The sequence below is a fragment of the Leptosomus discolor genome, chromosome 9 (genome assembly GCF_034619465.1).
Source record: "Leptosomus discolor isolate bLepDis1 chromosome 9, bLepDis1.hap2, whole genome shotgun sequence".
In the NCBI taxonomy this organism is placed as follows: Eukaryota; Metazoa; Chordata; class Aves; order Leptosomiformes; family Leptosomidae; genus Leptosomus; species Leptosomus discolor.
In genome coordinates this window covers 14,432,406-14,449,449 of record NC_141399.1, presented here as the reverse complement: position 1 = coordinate 14,449,449, position 17,044 = coordinate 14,432,406, and the positions used below count along the sequence as shown (strand labels likewise).

Below are 17,044 nucleotides of genomic sequence, written 5' to 3'. Positions count from 1 at the left end.
CCGCTTGTGTGACGAACTGACTGGTCTCGGGCGGGTGCTGAGATGGCAGGAGCTGGGGAAGGGGCAAGGCCAGCCCTGTGCCTTCTGCCCTGCCCCTCTGCCGGCTCGGCAGTGCCAGATCTGCCCACGAGTCTCACAGCATGGGTGCCTGGAGCCGGCACCATGCACCGCTGTGCTGTTGTCCAACCTCGGACCCACTGCTGACCCCCGTAAACCCATCTGGCCCTGCCACTGGGGAGCTGCGCCTGCACCAGTGCTGGGCCGGGACACACACACACACGGTCTGTCCCCCTGCTGCCTCTAAGCTGTGGCCTGCTTGGTCTCCCATCAGTGAGAAGAATGGGCTCTGTGTCAGAGGAGCTCAGCCTGGTCGCCCTGCACCAGAGGCCGGAGCTGCTGGAGGCCTGCGCCGAGCTGCTGGGCGAGGAGTGGGGGAAGAGCCGAGCGTCGCGGCTCCACATGCTCCGGCGCTCCTCAGATGCCTTCCCCGCCTGCCTGCTGCTGCTGCGGAGCCAGGGCCCTGCCGAGGTCCCCACTGCCCGGGACGGTCCCTGCCAGCTTGTGGGCCACGTCCGGCTCTCCCGCGTGGCTGGCCATCCCCACGACCTCTTTGTGGAGAGCGTGGTGTTGGCCCGGGCGCTGCGGGGCCAGGGCTACGGGCGGCGGCTGATGGGGGCCACTGAGCGGTGGGCCCGGGCCCAAGGTTTTAGCTGCCTGCACCTCACCACCCACGACAAGCAGCACTTCTACGCCCACCTGGGCTTCATCCTGGGCAAGCCGGTGCAGAGCGTGGCCTTCCTCAGCCCCGCCATACCCACTGAGGTGCTGCGGCTCTTCTCCACCGCTCCTGGCACTGCCACCACCACCAGGCCAAGGGTGACGTCCGCTCCCGCGCCTCCCCTCCCACCGCCTGCTGCCCCCCCTCCCGCGCCAACCGTGGTCTGGGCGAGGGGAGTCCTGGCCGAGAGCAGTGGGCAGAGCCTCCTGGAGACCCCCTACCGTGATGCCAAAGGGCTGCCCATCTTCTGGATGAAGAAGGACATGGGAGGGGCTGGGGCCCCGAGCCAGCGATGAAAAGCAGTGTGGGCAGGGGCTGCCTGCCATTCTTTGGAGCTGGCACCAGCTCCCCCAGCCTCCCTGGTTTGCCCTGGCCCCGTTGCTTGTGTAGGGGCTGGTGGGGAAGCGGTCCCCACACGCTGCCCTGCCCAGCCCAGGCACACTGACTGCTCCCACCTAGTCCCTAGCTCGCCTGGCCGGGGCCCCGGGACCACCAGCATGGCAGGGAGCCAGGCCTACCCTAGGCTCTGGGGTTGGGACTGGTCCCAGGAGCGCTGCCTGGTCCCACCAGTGTCTCCTCCACGCAGGGGACTTGCTGTGGGGCAGCTGGGGCTGATGACACACTGTCCGCCAATGTGGCTGCCACTCGCCACTGAGCAGCCTGGGGAAACTGAGGCATGTGATGGCTGGAGGGGCACCAGGGGGAGTAGGGCAGGGTGGTGTGGGCTGCAGGGTCCCCTGCTCTGCACTGTGAGGGGGCAGGCGGCTAGGGCCCCCCCAAGGCAGCCGGCAGTCATGAGGGCCGAAGGCATGGGAATGAGAAGGTCAGGGAGAGCAGTTGGGTTCCACGCCGGGGGATTAGCACCATCCTTGCTGCGTCACACAGCCCCCGGGCCCATCCCCTGCCTAATCCTCTCACCCCGGGGAGCTGGCTGGCACCGGACAGGGGCACCTGGCCTGGGGGGGCAGAGCTGCCCCTTTGGCTCTGCCACGCCTCTCAGGGGGCTCAGTCCCTCAGCAGGGCACCCAGCCTGGCTAGACCCTGCTGCAAAATAGCGAAGGGGGTCATGGTGCCCCCCGCTACAGGCAGGGCTAGGAGCCAGCAGGAAACTGAGGCACCGGGGTCAGCAGTTTGCAGTGCCTCACCAGAGCCACGCCATGGTGGTGCTCTGGCAGGAGGTGTCTGAAACCCCCAAGTTTGCTTGAGTCCCGTGGGATTTTGGGGCAGGCAGCCCATGCCTGCGGGGCAGCCCAGCCCCTGTGGCCAATCGTAGCCCACAGTGTGCCAGGGCGGCAGCGCCAGCACGGCCGAGGTGCCTGCTGCGCCCTGCCGCCTCACCCCTGCCGCTCTCCTTTCCCTGCAGGGTGCTGGCCCCGTGGGCAGCTGGCAACACAGGATGGGGCTGGGGCTGGTGCTGTGGGCCTGCCTGATGCTGGGCATGGCTGGCGGGGAGAGTCCAGCACCAGAATCCTTGGTGGGTGGCCAGCCCTTCACCGTGGTGTGGAACATCCCCACCGGCCGCTGCCAGCGCCGCTTTGGCATGGGGCTGCCCCTTGGCAACTATGGCATCGTGGAGAACCAGCGTGGCCGCTTTGCCGGCCAGAACATCACCGTCTTCTACAAGAATAAGTTTGGGCTGTACCCCTACCTGTCGCAGCAGGGCGTCCCCCATAACAGGGCATCCCCCAGCGGGTCCCCCTCAGCGCCCACCTCACCAGGGTGGCCAGGGACATCCACCTCCTCCTGCGCCCCGCTTTCCACGGCCTGGCAGTGGTGGACTGGGAGGAGTGGAGGCCCCTCTGGGCCCAAAACTGGGGGGCCAAGCGGATCTACTGGGCAGCCTCAGAGCAGTGGGTGCGGGCCCGGCCTGGCCTCCTGCCGGCACGGCAGCAGCTCCGGCTGGCCCAGCGGGAGTTTGAGCAGGCCGCACACCCTCTGATGGAGGACACGCTTCTGCTCCAGCCTGCCCACACCTGGGGACCCCTGTGCTGTGGGCTGTGGTTGTCCCAGGATGCCAACAGCCCACCATCACCCTTGTTGGGGAAACGCAGGCCGCCTGTCCTCAGTGTGGAGAAGGTGGTGACCAACTCCATCCTGCTGCAGCTGGGTGGGACCAGCCCCACAAAGACCCTCCAAGAACATGGGTCCTTGGAGACCTCACTTGCAAGCGTTGTGATTTATTCACGTTTCAGGGATTAAACTGGAACCACACCCTTGATCAGGGAACCCACCTGCTTTGGGGTGAATTAGAAGCATGTCCTCTGTGACTTGGGCTGAGCCCAGCTAGCCAGGTGCCACTGAGAGCCACGGTGGCTGCAGAAGCCCCCACTTTGCCCCCGCAGAGCTGGCTGGGGCTGCCAGGCTCTTAGGCACTGTCTTGGTTTGAAAAGACAGGTGTCTGTGGAGGAAGGCAGGAGCCTCCCTTGAAATGGAAAGTGCAACCCCCTTCCCCCCAAATTAGTATAATTTTGAAATTAACGGGCCTTCAGGCAAAGATATGGGGAATAGGAATAACAGTTCTTTACTAATATATATATATATATAACACAAGGCAGGGAAAAAGCAAACAACCCACAGGTTTACACTGACAGAGTCAGGAATACAACCTGACACCCTGTTAGGGTGGCAGTAGCAGTCCAACAAGATGCTGGCTGCCGTCCTCCTGAAGTGGTGGGTGTAGTTCTGTGGAAGCAGCAATCAGGTAAAAGAGTCTGGTCTTCCTCCGAAGGTCCAGTGGTAGGTAGGTAGCTCTTGTCCTCTGGAACTCCAGTGGGGGGGAAAAAGCTCCTCTGGGAATCCAGTGGAAGAAAAGGCTGCTAGGGTGTTCAAAATCTCCGTTTTTATTTGGCATGGACTGCTTGGCTCCTTCCCCCCCCTCCCCGGGCGGAGCATCTCACACTAGGATGGGGAGTCGTGAGGCAGTTCCTTGATGGGCCATTAACAGGAGATAGCCCAGGAGCGAGTTATCTCTGGGTCAGGCGATAAGGCATTGTTGTGCCCATTGACAGGAGATAGTCCAGAGGGGGGAGGCAGGGAGCACCGCCCCACCTGGTCTCAACAGCTCCTGAAGATGGTAATAGAATATTTTTCCTTTTGGCACATTTTACACTGTAACCCAGGACAGGCACGCGGGCAGGTAGTGCTCCGCCTTTGCTTTCCGGCTGCTAACGTGTGCATAGGCAGCAAGTACGAGAGTGAGGGCAGGGAACAGGTTGGACATTTGGCTTGGCCGTGGTGGGATGTGGCCCTTTAAAGGAGCCCAGACTCCCTGCTGGGAGCGAGCACTCCCCTGCCCCACGGCAGTGACTGTCTCCCCTTCTCCTCCCTCCAGCTCCGTTCAGGCCAGCAGACACCAAGAGCATCGTTCGATTTGACCGCTACGGTGATGGGATCGGGCGCTACAACATCTTCAACTATCACCACATGGACGGGCAGTATCGGTACCAGCAGGTGGGCTACTGGGCTGAGGGGCTCATCCTCAACACCACCCTCATCCCGTGGGCTGAGACCTCCATCCCTGTGTCCCAGTGCAGCGACCCCTGCAAGAAGAATGAGATAAAGAGCATGCAGCCCGGAGACATCTGCTGCTGGATCTGCATCCCCTGCCAGCCCTACGAGTACTTGCTGGATGAGTTCACCTGCATGGACTGCGGTCTCGGTTACTGGCCCAACGAGACCCTGAATGGCTGCTACGAGTTGCCCCAAGAGTACATCCGCTGGAAGGACGTCTGGGCCATCGGTCCCGTCACTGTCTCTTGCCTGGGTTTCATCTCCACCCTCTTTGTTTTCGGAGTCTTCATGAAGAACAACGACACCCCCATCGTGAAGGCCTCTGGCCGGGAGCTCTGCTACATTCTCCTGACCGGGGTGCTCATGTGCTACAGCATGACCTTCATCTTCATCGCAAAGCCCTCCACCGAGGTGTGCACGCTTCGGCGCCTGGGGCTGGGCACATCCTTCGCTGTCTGCTATTCGGCCCTCTTGACCAAGACGAATCGCATCGCCAGGATCTTCAGCGGTGTGAAGGAGGGGGTCCAGCGCCCCCGGTTCATAAGCCCCACATCGCAGGTGGTCATCTGCATGGCCCTCGTCTCTTGCCAGCTGATCATCGTCATCATCTGGCTGCTGGTGGAGACCCCTGGCACAGGCAAGGAGACCGAGCCTGGCAAGAGGTACATAGTCACCCTCAAGTGCAACAACCGCGACTCCAATGTACTCATTTCGCTCACCTACAACGTCCTCTTGATTGTCCTCTGCACGGTCTATGCCTTCAAGACACGGAAATGCCCCGAAAACTTCAACCAGGCCAAGTTCATCGGGTTCACCATGTACACGACCTGGCTGGCCTTCCTGCCCATCTTCTACGTGACCTCCAGCGACTACCGAGTAAGAGCCTGAGCACTGTGGGGGAGCATCTCTAGTAGGGCTTGATCTGAGCGGTCCTGGCGAGTTGAGCCCCACGGGGTTTGTGGCTAGGAGATGCGTGGGCCTGGGGAAGGGTCTTTGGCCATGGACCTGGTGATGGTCTCCTCTGCATTGGGGTGTTAGGGACCAGGTGAAGGGTGGATGAAGGGTTGTGGCTGAGGGGGGAATGAGTCCTGGGGAGAAGGCACACCCTCGCCCCCCAACGGAGAACGCCCACCCTTGTCAGGCTGAGAACGGGCAACAGCCCTGAGACCTCCAGAGACTCCCCAACCTGACCATGGAGGAGCGATTGCCGTCCTTCAGCCTCATGACGCGAAGGCATGAGACAGCCCCTGGCCCATCCAGACACCCCGCCCCACCAGGGCATGGATGCCAGCCCCAGGGCCAGCACAGTCCCTGGGGAGCCAAGCGGGGCCAGGGACTGGGGAGCATGAGGTGCACCCTGCATCACCTCAACCCCTGGCAAGGGTGTCCAGACATGCTCTTGCCAGACTTGGTGGGCACAGTTGCAGTTGGGGGCTTTCAGAGAGGACCTGTGTCCTCTGGCACCAGGGCGGGGGGTGCCAGGCTCCGGCCCCGGGCAGTGCCCCAAAGCAGCACGTTGGCAAGGCTGGACGTGCTGCTCAGGGTGTCAGGGAAGCGCCCGTCCTCTGCCCGTGGTTCTCCAGCAGGTCTGCCCTGATGGAGGGACCTGGTGTGGGGTGGGATGTCCCTATGGGGTGCAGGCAGCAGCCTCTGGCCGGTGTCACAGCGAGGGCTTCGTCCTGCCCCTCTCTGGGCAAAGAGCTGGTGGCAGGAGCAGCTGACGCCCACCCCTGTCTCCAGGTCCAGACCACCACCATGTGCATCTCAGTGAGCCTCAGCGGCACCGTGGTCCTTGGCTGCCTCTTCACCCCCAAGCTCCACATCATACTCTTCCAGCCACAGAAGAACGTGGCCAGCCACCGTGCGGGCACCACTCGGTTCAGCGTGGTGGCCGCCAGCGCCAGCCAGTCCCACGGTGAGCACGGTGGGGCTGGGGAAGGGCTGGGGGCCGCACCCCCTTCCTGGCAGGGGAGGCGGGAGCACCCCAGCATGGGCCCCTGAAGGAAAGTGGGGTGCAGGGTAGGGCGTGGCTGGAAATGGGGGGCTGGAGGATGCTGTGTCTCCTGTGGGTCATCCCTGTCCCGATCCCCCCTCCCGTGGCTGCAAGCCCCAAGGCTGCAGCATGGCCTGCCAGGGGGGCACTGCTCCCAGCGGCCCATCATTGCCCTGAGGGGACATGGCCACCCCCAGCCTTCTCCACCCCAGTCCTGGGGTGGGGGGCATAGGCGTACATGACATGGTTGTCCTGGGCACCCTCCGCCCCAGCCCTGGGGATTCAGCTGCCACAGGTGCCTGGCACTGCCCTGGGGGCACATGGCCACCCCAGGCCCCCTCCACCCCAGCCTCAGGGGCTGTGGCCACCCTGGGGATGCAGCTCCCTGGGTGCCCATCACCCACCGCAGTGGGATGCCCTGGGGCGGTGCTGCTGCCAGACCCCAACCTGCCCCTGACTGCTGCCTTCCCGGTCAGGCTCGGCCTCGCAGCACGTGCCCACGGTGTGCAACGGCCGCGAGGTGGTGGACTCCACGACGTCATCCTTGTGAAGAGGACGGGGGCCAGGCAGTGGTGCTGCCGCTCCTGCCCGCGGCCGCACTGTCCCCCGGCTCCCTGCCCAGGGAGAGCAACGCCCCCGGCACGGCCCGCTCAGGCGCCAGAGGCAGCCGGGAGGCTCAGCCCCTGCCCCAGCACAAGCGACACATGCCCTGCGTGGGGTCACGGTACGCGTCACCCTGCCCTCGCACCGAGCCACGTTACACGTCCCCTGTCCCGAGCCATGGAGACCATCCCTCTGAGTCACCCGCACCGAGCCATGGCGAATGCCCTTCCCCCCGCCCTGGCACCGAGCTGCAGGGCACGTCCCCCCTTGCACCCAGCCCTGGTGCACAGCCCCTGGCCCTCGCACCGAGCCATGGTGCGCGACCCAGCTCCCTCTCACCCAGCCACGTTGCAACAACTCGCGCTTCGCTTGCACCGAGCCGCGCCGCGCCTCCTGCGCCCTCCATGCCGAGCCCTGTGCCGGCACACGCCGCCCTCGCCCCTGCCGCATCGCCCACCCACAGCCCTCGTCCCATCGCCCACCCCTTTGCTGCTGTGGGGCCTTTCCCATCACCCCCTCGTGCCAAGCCCAAGCCGTGCCCCATGTCACCCTTGCCCCCGGCACTTTGCAGTTTCACCTTTTCCTCCTTGTTGCCGGCCCCAGGAAAGCCGCCGAGCTCTGCCGGGCCGGCCCCAAGCCCCCTCCATCCCTCCCCTCGCTGTGCATAGTGCTTCGCGCCCCTTCCTGGGCGACAGGGCAGGAGCGGGGGCAAACGCCCGCTACCCCCCAGAGCCCTGGGGGTGGGGCAGGGCCTGAGAGTGAGTAACAGGACCAAGATATTGGAGCCCAACCAAGTTTTTAAGAGTAGAGTTTTTTCTGTGAGCAAGAGTGTGATTTTGCTTTTTGTAATTTATGTAAATAAAGTGGTTTGTTGGGGTTTTTTTAAAAAACAAGGACTTCCAGAGCTCAGGTCCAGCCGAACCTGAGGTAAGGGGGCAGATCCTCACAAAGGGCAAAGCCACATCACAATACGAGGGCCAGCAGGGTCAGGGAGCCACGCAACAGCCCCTGCTCCCAGCCTGCCAGCCCCAGCAGGGTGGTTGCACGAAGGACACGGGGCACAGCTCCAGGGACAGGGGTTTAACGACAGGGGTCCAGCAGCTCCGGGGCCAGGAGGCTAAGAGCTGTCAGGGGCTTTGGGGCTAGGGGCTGCAGCCTTCCGCTTCAGGGGGATGATGCAGATGCTGTTTTTGGCTTCTTTGACCCTCCACCAGCGCCCGAGCCTGTAGATGAGAGAGATGGGGTTCACCCTCCGCTGAGCCCCAGAGAAGGGGGGGCCGTGCCCCCAAGCAGCGCTAGGGAGGGGGGACAGTACCGGTGCTCCTGCCCAAGGCCGGCCACCAGGAAGTCGCCAGCTGCTGAGAACTTGAGGCTGTTGACAAAACCCACCTGGAGGGGACAGGGCAGCAGTAAGGGGCTCCTGCAGCCTCCTCCTGCCACCCAGGGAGAGGAGCCCCTGCTGAGAGACCCCCCCATCCCAGCTCCAGCATCCCCAACCTCCCCCTCCGTACCAAGGGGATGTCCCAGAGGGGCTCCAGCTTCCGAAATCCCTCACCGCACTTCCAGAGCTTCACGCTGCTGCTGTGGGAGCCTGGAGCAAAGAGAGGAGACGACCATGCACCCCGACCTGGGTAAGACAGCAAGATCCCCCCCCACCCCGCACCCCCAAACCCCTGCTCCAACGCAGCTGCCGCACACCTGTAGCCAGGAGGTCACTGCTGTGCAGAGCGGCCACCGCCGAGATCCAGTACGGCTGCTGCAGGCCCTGGGCTTCCTGCGTGCCGTGCGCCTGACGGGCCAGTGCCAGCGGCTTCTTCTTCGTCAGCCCCCACAGGGCTACGGACCTGCTGGGGAGGGAGGGGTGAGGGGGCTGAGGGGGGCTCCCCCTGCCCACCTCGGGCACGGTCCCAGCCCTGTGCTCACCCGTCATCAGCACCCGACACCATGTGCTCCTCGTTGATCAGCTGGATACAGTCGATGGAGCCCCTGGGAAGAGAAGGGGCGACTGCCATCACTTATGAGCGTGCTTTGGGATCCTATTTAGGAGACAAGGGCTCACCGGGGCATCAGCATCCCCAGGGTGCCAGCAGGCTCCCGGTGACGCTTGGCACCCGCGCACCGCTGCCCCAGCCGGACCCGCCTGCCTGCAGCCCCCTCTGCCGCCCCAGACCTACTGGTGCCCGCAAAACACGAGCTGCGACTCCTCGGGGATCTTCCAGAGCCGCACGGTGCCGTCCCGTCCTCCCGCCGTCACACAGCACTCCCGGCTCAGGCTGTCCAGCCCCGTGATGACGTCCTGGTGCCCGAACCTGGAGGAGGAGGTGGCACGCAGCTGCAGCGAGCACGGCCCTCCCTCTGCTGCCTCGCCTCCCCCCGGCACATCCCGCGGTGGCAGGGTCAGCGGGGTCCCCGCGGCTCTTACAGGGTCTCCACGTATGCGTTCTCTGCCACGTTCCAGACCTTGACGCAGCGGTCGTGGGAGGCGCTGTACAGCTGGTGCGTGCCCTTCCGGAACGACAGACCCTGCGGACGGACGGACACAGGCGCAGCAGTGAGGGGCACCGGGGAGGACGTGCCTGCCCAGCCCAGCAGCCATCGCGGCCCATTCCCCTGACTCACTGAGACGGCGTCGCGGTGCCCAGTGAAGATGTGCAGGCGCTTGCAGGTGGCTGCGTCCCAGATCATGATCAGCTTGTTCCTGTCTCCTGTGGCCTGGCAGACAGCAGTGGATGCCCGAGAGCTGTCCCTCGGGGACCTGTGGCACACCCCAGCCTCCACTCCCACCCCGTGTGCTCTGGGGGGTGTCCTAGGGACCTATTCTTGACTCCGCTGGGGGCAGGGACTGCTTTAACCCAGCAAAGGTGCACCTGGGCACGAGACACTAGCCCCAGGAGGGGACGCACGCCCCATGGCCACCTCTCTAGCCCACGCAGCAGCACCAGTGCCCTCTCCCCATACCAGGTACTTGCCATCCGATGAGATGGCCATGCAGAGGACGTGGGACGCGTGCCCCATGTGCCGCTCCTCGGTGTCCTTCTTTCCCCCAGGCACCACACACAGCCTCTTCCCGCTCTCCACCTCCCCTGCAGGAACAACATCGCGTCACCCCCTGGGAGCCTCCCACAGAGCCCGAAACGATGCACATGCACATTCCTGGAGGGGCCAGGGACCAAGCCACATCCATGGGCACAAACAGTGCTGCTGCTGCAGGGTCCCCACAGGGTTCAGCTTGGGAGAACAGCCAGTCATGGCCCCAAGGGAACACTTGCATTTGATGAGGGAGCCATCCTTGGAAGCGGAGAATATGAACCTGTCATCCGGAGAGATGACCAGGCAGGTGACGGGCAGCTGGTGTCCCCGCAGCACGCGGATGCTGGCTGGATCTGGAGGCTGCACCTGCAGGGAGAGCGGGATGTGAGCTGGGCTGTCCTGGCCGCTTCCCCAAGCATGGGAGTACCCAAGCACGGCACCCTCCCTTCTCCGGGGCGCCAGCAGCTGGCACCCCAGGTGGGAGAAGGGTCCTGCTCCTGCAGCCGGCATGGCAACTCTGGGTGCTGGCCGTGGCCGTGCCCAAGTGTCCCCCAGAGGCGGCACTTATGGCCTGACCCCCACCCGCGCTGCGCACTTACATCTTTGGCGACCGGGCGCTGCAGCCGGCCCTTCTGCTCCAGCTGGTGGAGAAGTGGGAGGCTCAGCGGAGGCGGCCCCGGCCCCGCGGGAGCGGGGCAGAGCCCGCGGCCGCCCCCGGGACTGAGGGGACGCCCCCGCTGCTCACCACGTCCTCCTTCAGTCGGTCGCCGATGAGATCTGCCGGCTGGGTCTCCTCCTCCTCCTCTGCCGCCCGCTCCTCCTCTGAGGTGGACACAGCGCATGAGGGCTGGGCTCAGCGCCCAGGGCAGCCCCGCCGGGGCACCGGCACTCGCACCAGGGGCCGGGTGGGACTCACCGTGCTGGCGGAGCTGCTCCAGGTACAGCTTGGCCAGGCGCAGCTTCTTCTCCTGCGGCGTCTCCTCCACCTCCTCCTCCGGCCCCGCCGCCTCCTGCCGTCGCCGCCGCCTTAACGACGAGCTGCGGGGACACGCGTCAGCACTGCCACCGCTACCGGCAACCCCCCCCAACACAGACCTTACCTCTCCGGCTCGGAGTCGCTAGACACCTCCTCGTCGACGGGCCGGCCGCCCGCCGCCCGCGGCCTCCCCTGGGCTCCCGGGACCTGCGGGAGGAACCGAGCTGATGGACGGGGACCGGAGCGCCGACACCCGCTACAACGGCCCCGCCGGGGCAGCCCCTCCTCACCCCCCTCCCTGCGCTCCCAGCCCGGCCCTCACCGCCGCCCGCGGCCGCCGCCGTCCCAGGGCCCCACGCGGGGCCTTGGCCCTCCTGCCGCCCGCCGCCGCCGCCATGCTGCCGCCACGCGTGGTGTCCGCGCCGGCCCCAGGCACAAAGGTCACGCCCTCCGCCCGCGTCTATTGGCTGCAGGCGGCCGGATCCCGGCCGACACTGCCCGTGCGGCCCCGCCTCCCCTCCCCGCTTCCCAGCGGCGAGCCGCGCTGTCACTCGGGTAGCGACGCCTTCTCTCCGCGCGGGCCCCGCCCGGCCCCCTGGGGCTGGTCCCGCCCCTTGGGAGGGGCTCCACCCCCCTGGGGTCCGTCCGTGCCCCGGGGCTGCCGGGGATGGGGCCCTGCGGGGGCCCGAGGGGAGCAAGGGGACCCGCCACAGGGACCAGCCACCCCCTGACGGGAACACGCACCCCCAACCCCCCGGGTACACCGCCCGGTTGGCAGAGGCCCAGGGCCCTGCCGTCACCCCTCGCACCCGGCCCTGCCACCATAGCAGCCAGGGTCACTCACCCACCTACCGAGAAGGCGAGGCGGTGACGCTGAGGGCGTGTGGGTGGCTGCTTCCCAAATCTCGGTCAGCTCGTTGTGCCCCTCGGGGACACCAGTTGCAGGGCGCGGCCTCTGGTGCCATCCCACATCCTCTGGGGAGTCCCAGGGACCTGTCCTTGGCTCTGCAGGGGGCAGCAGGTGCTGAGGCTCTGGCCTGGTGATGCTCCGAAGAGCTGAAGCCGGCTTTTGTGCTTTGCCGAAACTGGATGCTGCGCGGTCCGTCTCTTTTCTCCTTGGCACGTGGGGCGGAGCGGAAGGGCAGCGGGCACACCCTTCGGCCGCTCCCTGCGAGGCGACCGGGGACAAGCAGCTGGAGGGTCACGGTGCGTGCCCCGCACATCCTACAGCCGGCGGGGGGTCTCCCTTTTGGAGACTGCTCAAAGGCTCCGCGCAGAGCTTGGTTTCCACCTGCGACCTCTTCCTGTTGCTCTCGTGACTTGCAATGTCTGCGGGCAGGAGCGGTTGCAGGGCTGGGGGGGATGGGTGGCGCGGGCAGGAGGCAGAGCTGCCCCTCGTGCTGGGGACGTGGAGGGGACGATGCTGCCAGAGCCAGAGCATCAGTGACTTGGTAGCTCCCGGCCTCGGCCACATCAGCCCGAGGCAGCACAGGCTCCTTGGACGGTGGAAGGCAGCAAAAGTAATTCCTTCTAACGTGGCCCTGGAGAGGGGAGGGAAGGCTTCGGTTTCAGCTTCGGCTGCGGCTCTGCCTTGGGCTTCTCCTTTCCTCCCCTTTGCAGCCCAGCGGAGCAGCCGGTGCTTTGTGGCAAAGACGAAGCATGTGGGCAGGCGCTGCCCTGGACCGCTGGGAAAAGCAGCCATCCTGCCACGCGCCGGAGGATGCCGGCTCCTGTGGGGCCGAGGTGTCTTCTCTCCTGTCGGACTTTGGGAGAGGAGACACCCCAGCCTGCAGGGCGTCCTAGGGTTGGGGACGTTGCTTCGCCTCCGCCTGAGCGGAGTGGCTGCCGGGCGCCGAGCGCCACCTCATCCATGCCCTCGGCAGCCATGAGGTCCACCGTTAGAGGTTGAGCCTTTGTCCTTCGAGGATGAGGACGGTCTGAGTGGCCAGGGAGGAGACCAGGGGGCTGGCATCTTCCCTTGCGCCTTGAAGGACTGTGGGGACAAAGTAGCAGAGATGAGGCGACAGCCCTGTCCCCTCCCTCCAGGCAGGGTACATTGCACCCCCTGATTGCCAGGGCCAGGAGAGAGCCAGGGGACAGATGGCTCAGCTGGAGGCTGCTGGTCAGGAACACCCCCCGTCCAGAAACACCCCCCTCCCCAGAGACGCACTGGGAGCAGAGCCCCCCTTGGCCGGGCTGGGGGGGAGCTCCATGCCAGGGTCCTTCCTCCTCCCCGCTGCCCTGACTCACCCTGGGTGACGTACTGCACGTTCTTGTGCCCATCCATGTGCCGTCCAACGAGCCCTGGGGGGACAGAGCGTGTTGGGGCTGGCTGCACAGCTCCCCGGGGAGGGCTGAGGCCAGGGTGCAGCATCAGGGAGGGGATGGATGAGCCTCCCTCCCGCCAGCCCCACCTACACAGGCGGGGGTGGGAGGGGCTGAAGGGGTGCCCCACAGGTCCTGTGCCGGGACACCGGGACGTAGGGGAGGGAGGAACCCCGGGGCTCCCGGCTCACCGATGAACCTGACAGCCTCCTGCCGCAGGGGCTCCTGCGGGCTCTGCAGGTAGGGTTGGCTCTGGTGCAGGTAGTCCTTGGCCTTGCTCTTCTTCCTGGCCAGCTGGAGAGAGAAGGGTGCAGGGCTGGTGCAGAGCTGCCCCCCAGTCGGGCCACGCCCTCACCCAGGACCACCCTTCTCCCTCCCGGCAGGACCTTCCGAGCTCCCTGCCGTGTGGCATCAGGCTTCAGAGGGAGCAGAGGGTTCCCCAGGAATGCTGGGGAGCTATCCCGGGGGCAGGGTCCCTTTTGAGACCCCGGGGCTGAGGACAGCCTGGAGCAGAGCCTGCTCCGGGAGGGTGCGTTCGGCCACGGGGGCACAGTCCTCAGTCCCCCGCGCCGGGCATGGGGCAGGGCTCGCCCAGGGCCAGTCCCCGGGGTGTTGGGGCTGCGCTTACCAGGCACTCGCTGATCCTCCAGGCCTGTGCAGTCTCAGCCAGCTGCACCAGCTGCCCCCACTTCAGGAGCCGGCCAGCGCTGGCGAGGGCTTCCTGGGAGGCCTGGTGAGCAGCAGAGAGGCCACCATCAGCACTGGGGGCACAGGACCCTGTGTCCCCGCTCTTGGCAGGGCTCAGAGCCTGTCCCGGCCCGTGCAGAGAAGATGCACCAGCGGGGGACTGGTGCTGCCACCAGGTTCGGCACCCCGGGGGAAGAGAAGGGCAGCCACCCTCTCTGGCTCCAAACCCATTGGGCCTTCGGTGTTTTGGCCTTGGTGGCCCCAGGCTGCTGCGGAGCCGTAGCCCAGGCTCTGGGGCTGCAGGGACTCATGCCAGGGACTGTGTGGAGGGGGCTGGGTGGGAAAGAGACCCACCTCCCCATCCACTTGGGCAGCAGGAGGAGAAAGGCAGCAGTGGGCTGGGAGGGGGGCTCTGCCTGCTCCTAGGGACTCAGCAAGCTAGACCTCACGATGACACCCGTTTGAAGGGTCCAGTGTCAGCATTGCCCTGCCCAAAGGCCCGGTCAGGTTGGCAATCCCACCTTGGCCACACTCTTGTCCTGGTCATGCATATGAAGGAGCAGTGGCAGCAGGCTGTCCCACACCTCCTTCTTCATCTTCTGCTTTTCAGCGCCCACCACGATATCCATTGCGTCTCGGAAGAGACGGATGGAGAGCTCCCGCACGGTGTCTGACTCCTGGGGGAGGAGGGGAGGAGGACCTCAGCCCCAAGCCCATGGCAAGCAAGGGGCTGGCATTGAGCTGGATGTCCCCAAAGCAGCTGCAGGCAGCCCTGCTTCAAAAGGGAGCGAGCTGCAGCATGCAGAAGGTCTGCCCAGGGGGGCTGGGATCGCCAGGGCCAAGGCCCAGAGAGGGAGACACCCTGGGGGCCGGGAGATGCTGCCGGGGCGGGGCGCGCATCAACGGGGCTCAGCACACCCGCCACCATCCTGCCACCGTCCCCCCCTGTGGCAGGGAGGCTGAGGCTGAGCCGGGTGAGGCCGCGTGGGGGGGGTTGGGACACAGCAGGGAGCCACCGAGGGCAGCAATGGGCTCTGGGGGCTGCGGAGCAAAGCACCCCCCTGCGGAGCACAGGGGCTGTGGTGGGAGGCACGAGTGGAGGTGCCCGCTGAGGGGGGCACAGGGCTCTCCCCTAGCCTTACGTCATCAAAGAGTGGCCGGAGCTTTTCAGCCAGCACCAGGGCAGTGAGGCTGAGCATCTTCCCCTCCAGCAGCCGGAGCATGTTGCTGAGCACGCCCAGGGCTGCGGCGCTGGCATCGCTGTCACCGCTCTGCAGCTGCTCCACGACGCACGGCAGCAGGACGAGGCTTCTCCTTGCCTGTGCGAGACACAGCACCTCCGTTTTGTAAAGCAGCGACCGATCAAGGGGTGAAAACCCTCTCCGCGAACACCAGCCTCCCTGCTGGCTTCTCAGCAGGAAGCCTGGGTTGCGAGTGCGAGGTCCCAGCAGACAGGGCTCACCGGCACGGCCGTGGGAAGAGCAGGGTGCGGAGGGGGAGGACAGGGAGCACCGGCTCCTTGCTAGCCCCTCAGCTGCCCCCTTCTCCACCCGAACCCCGGGGCAGGCTGGCGGGGGAGCGGTGCTGCCTGGAAAGCTGCCCGAGCTGCCGATAGCCCCCGCCGTGGCCACTGCCTTTCCCCCCAGGGCTCAGCACCCCATGGCCAGCCTCTGCAGACCCCACGCTCGGGCTGGTCGCTCTTCGCCAGCATCTCTGCTGGGACGTGCTGGCCACGGAAGCCCATTCCCCTCGGCACTGCTGCCCCTCTCTCCTCACACACCACAGCCATGGGGCAGAGGGCCAGTGAGGCAGGAGAGCTGGCAGCAGCCGGCACAGCTCCCAGTTCCAAGAAAAGCCCAAGCCGCTGCGTTCCCCACTGCCCGCTGCTCCACCCTGGGCTGCCGTCCCGGCTGTCCCCTGCTGGACAAAATACAGACTTCAAAGCTGGGAATTTACCAACTGAGAATGCTTTGCTACACATTTAATACAGTCTCATGAAATAGCAGGTCTCTGCACCTGGAATTTGCCCTTGGAAAGCTCTATGAACTGAATTCTCATTTTGCAGGAAGACAGCAATCTGTTTGTGTGAATATTCAGAAGAGTTTGAACACGAGTATCTTCTAGGAAAAGAACGCCCTGTGATGTCAGTTGCTGGAATAAAAATTAATGTAGGCCTATATGGGACAGCTGGATTCTGAAGAGCCAAAACTGTTCTGCATTTGAGCCTATCTTGCTTTCTTCCACCCTATCTTTCTCCTACAGCTGCTATCTCTACATTTCCATCCCTCCTCTCTTTCTGGATGCTTTCTATCAGGTAGCAGCAAATGTTGTGTTGGCTGCTGGCTGGCCAATTTCCATCAGCTTCAGCAGGGAGCGACTGAAGAGACTTTTCATACCACTCAGGAACATCAAAGAATTGGATAAACATCTTCTGCCCATCTCACCTTCCCCCCTCCACCCACCACCTTGAGATTTCAGTTTAAAGCAATACTTCATTTGTATTTGAAAATTAGATCTGGTCTAATAAATACCTTTATTTAAAACAAACAAACAAACAAAACACAGAAACAACATACTTACTTTTAAACACTTTTCCTTATTTTTCAAACATCCACAGAAAACATCAAACATTTCAAGAAGAGAACCTCCTACCAACAGAAAAGGATTTAAGAGCTGGTTACATGATGACTATGTTCTACCAAAATGATAAAGCAGTGAAAACGCCAGATATACCAACTTACCTAATTTAATTAGAAATGAAGCATTCTATCTAAAATTAGTTGTATATTAGCATAATACTGTATTAATAGTGTACATGTTATTTTTATATATCCCATATACATATATTATCAACATACTATACAATGTATACTGTATATGTAGATAGGATATATACAGTATATTTATAAACAATATACCCTCTTTATAATTGCATAACATATGCATATATTTAATGTATAATGTAAATGAAATAGCATATTCAATATACGCTTACTGTGTATATTACATTAATACAATTGTCTGTTATGTTAGTAAGATACTTATTTGTGTACTGGGTACAAGTATCTTATAATAAGCTTTAATGCAAACTAGAAGTAGGAGCAGGGAAGAGTCTGAATGAAAACGAGATAAATGGAGAATC

The 17,044-nt window shown here is 63.7% G+C and overlaps 4 protein-coding genes across 4 annotated transcripts; 2 read left to right on the top strand and 2 right to left on the bottom strand.

The window, feature by feature from the left end:
• Positions 1-339: 339 nt before the first annotated feature.
• Positions 340-1,074, top strand: LOC104345323 (N-alpha-acetyltransferase 80, NatH catalytic subunit). The gene has a single exon (XM_009949718.2). The coding sequence runs from the start codon at positions 340-342 to the stop codon at positions 1,072-1,074; it is 735 nt and encodes a 244-aa protein (XP_009948020.2).
• A 1,100-nt stretch (positions 1,075-2,174) lies between these two features.
• Positions 2,175-6,831, top strand: LOC147414858 (metabotropic glutamate receptor 2-like). Its single transcript, XM_086470636.1, has 5 exons — positions 2,175-2,407; positions 2,497-2,885; positions 4,110-5,164; positions 6,029-6,203; positions 6,758-6,831. Exons 1-5 carry the CDS (start codon positions 2,175-2,177, stop codon positions 6,829-6,831), a joined length of 1,926 nt encoding a protein of 641 aa, XP_086326762.1.
• An 832-nt stretch (positions 6,832-7,663) lies between these two features.
• On the bottom strand, positions 7,664-11,287 carry LOC147414857 (U3 small nucleolar RNA-interacting protein 2-like). The gene is made up of 15 exons (XM_086470635.1): positions 11,213-11,287; positions 11,015-11,097; positions 10,831-10,952; positions 10,660-10,736; positions 10,514-10,555; positions 10,154-10,280; positions 9,843-9,967; positions 9,504-9,596; positions 9,307-9,407; positions 9,059-9,193; positions 8,808-8,870; positions 8,583-8,728; positions 8,396-8,475; positions 8,200-8,273; positions 7,664-8,107 (listed from the first exon to the last, which is right to left on the bottom strand). Exons 1-15 carry the CDS (start codon positions 11,285-11,287, stop codon positions 8,002-8,004), a joined length of 1,449 nt encoding a protein of 482 aa, XP_086326761.1. The 3' UTR covers positions 7,664-8,001.
• On the bottom strand, positions 11,071-16,563 carry LOC147414856 (maestro heat-like repeat-containing protein family member 6). The gene is made up of 8 exons (XM_086469950.1): positions 16,483-16,563; positions 15,045-15,221; positions 14,424-14,579; positions 13,844-13,945; positions 13,407-13,509; positions 13,141-13,194; positions 11,743-12,883; positions 11,071-11,097 (listed from the first exon to the last, which is right to left on the bottom strand). The coding sequence occupies exons 1-7, from the start codon at positions 16,531-16,533 to the stop codon at positions 12,789-12,791; spliced, it is 738 nt and encodes a 245-aa protein (XP_086326076.1). The 5' UTR covers positions 16,534-16,563; the 3' UTR covers positions 11,071-11,097; positions 11,743-12,788.
• Between the last annotated feature and the right edge of the window lie 481 nt (positions 16,564-17,044).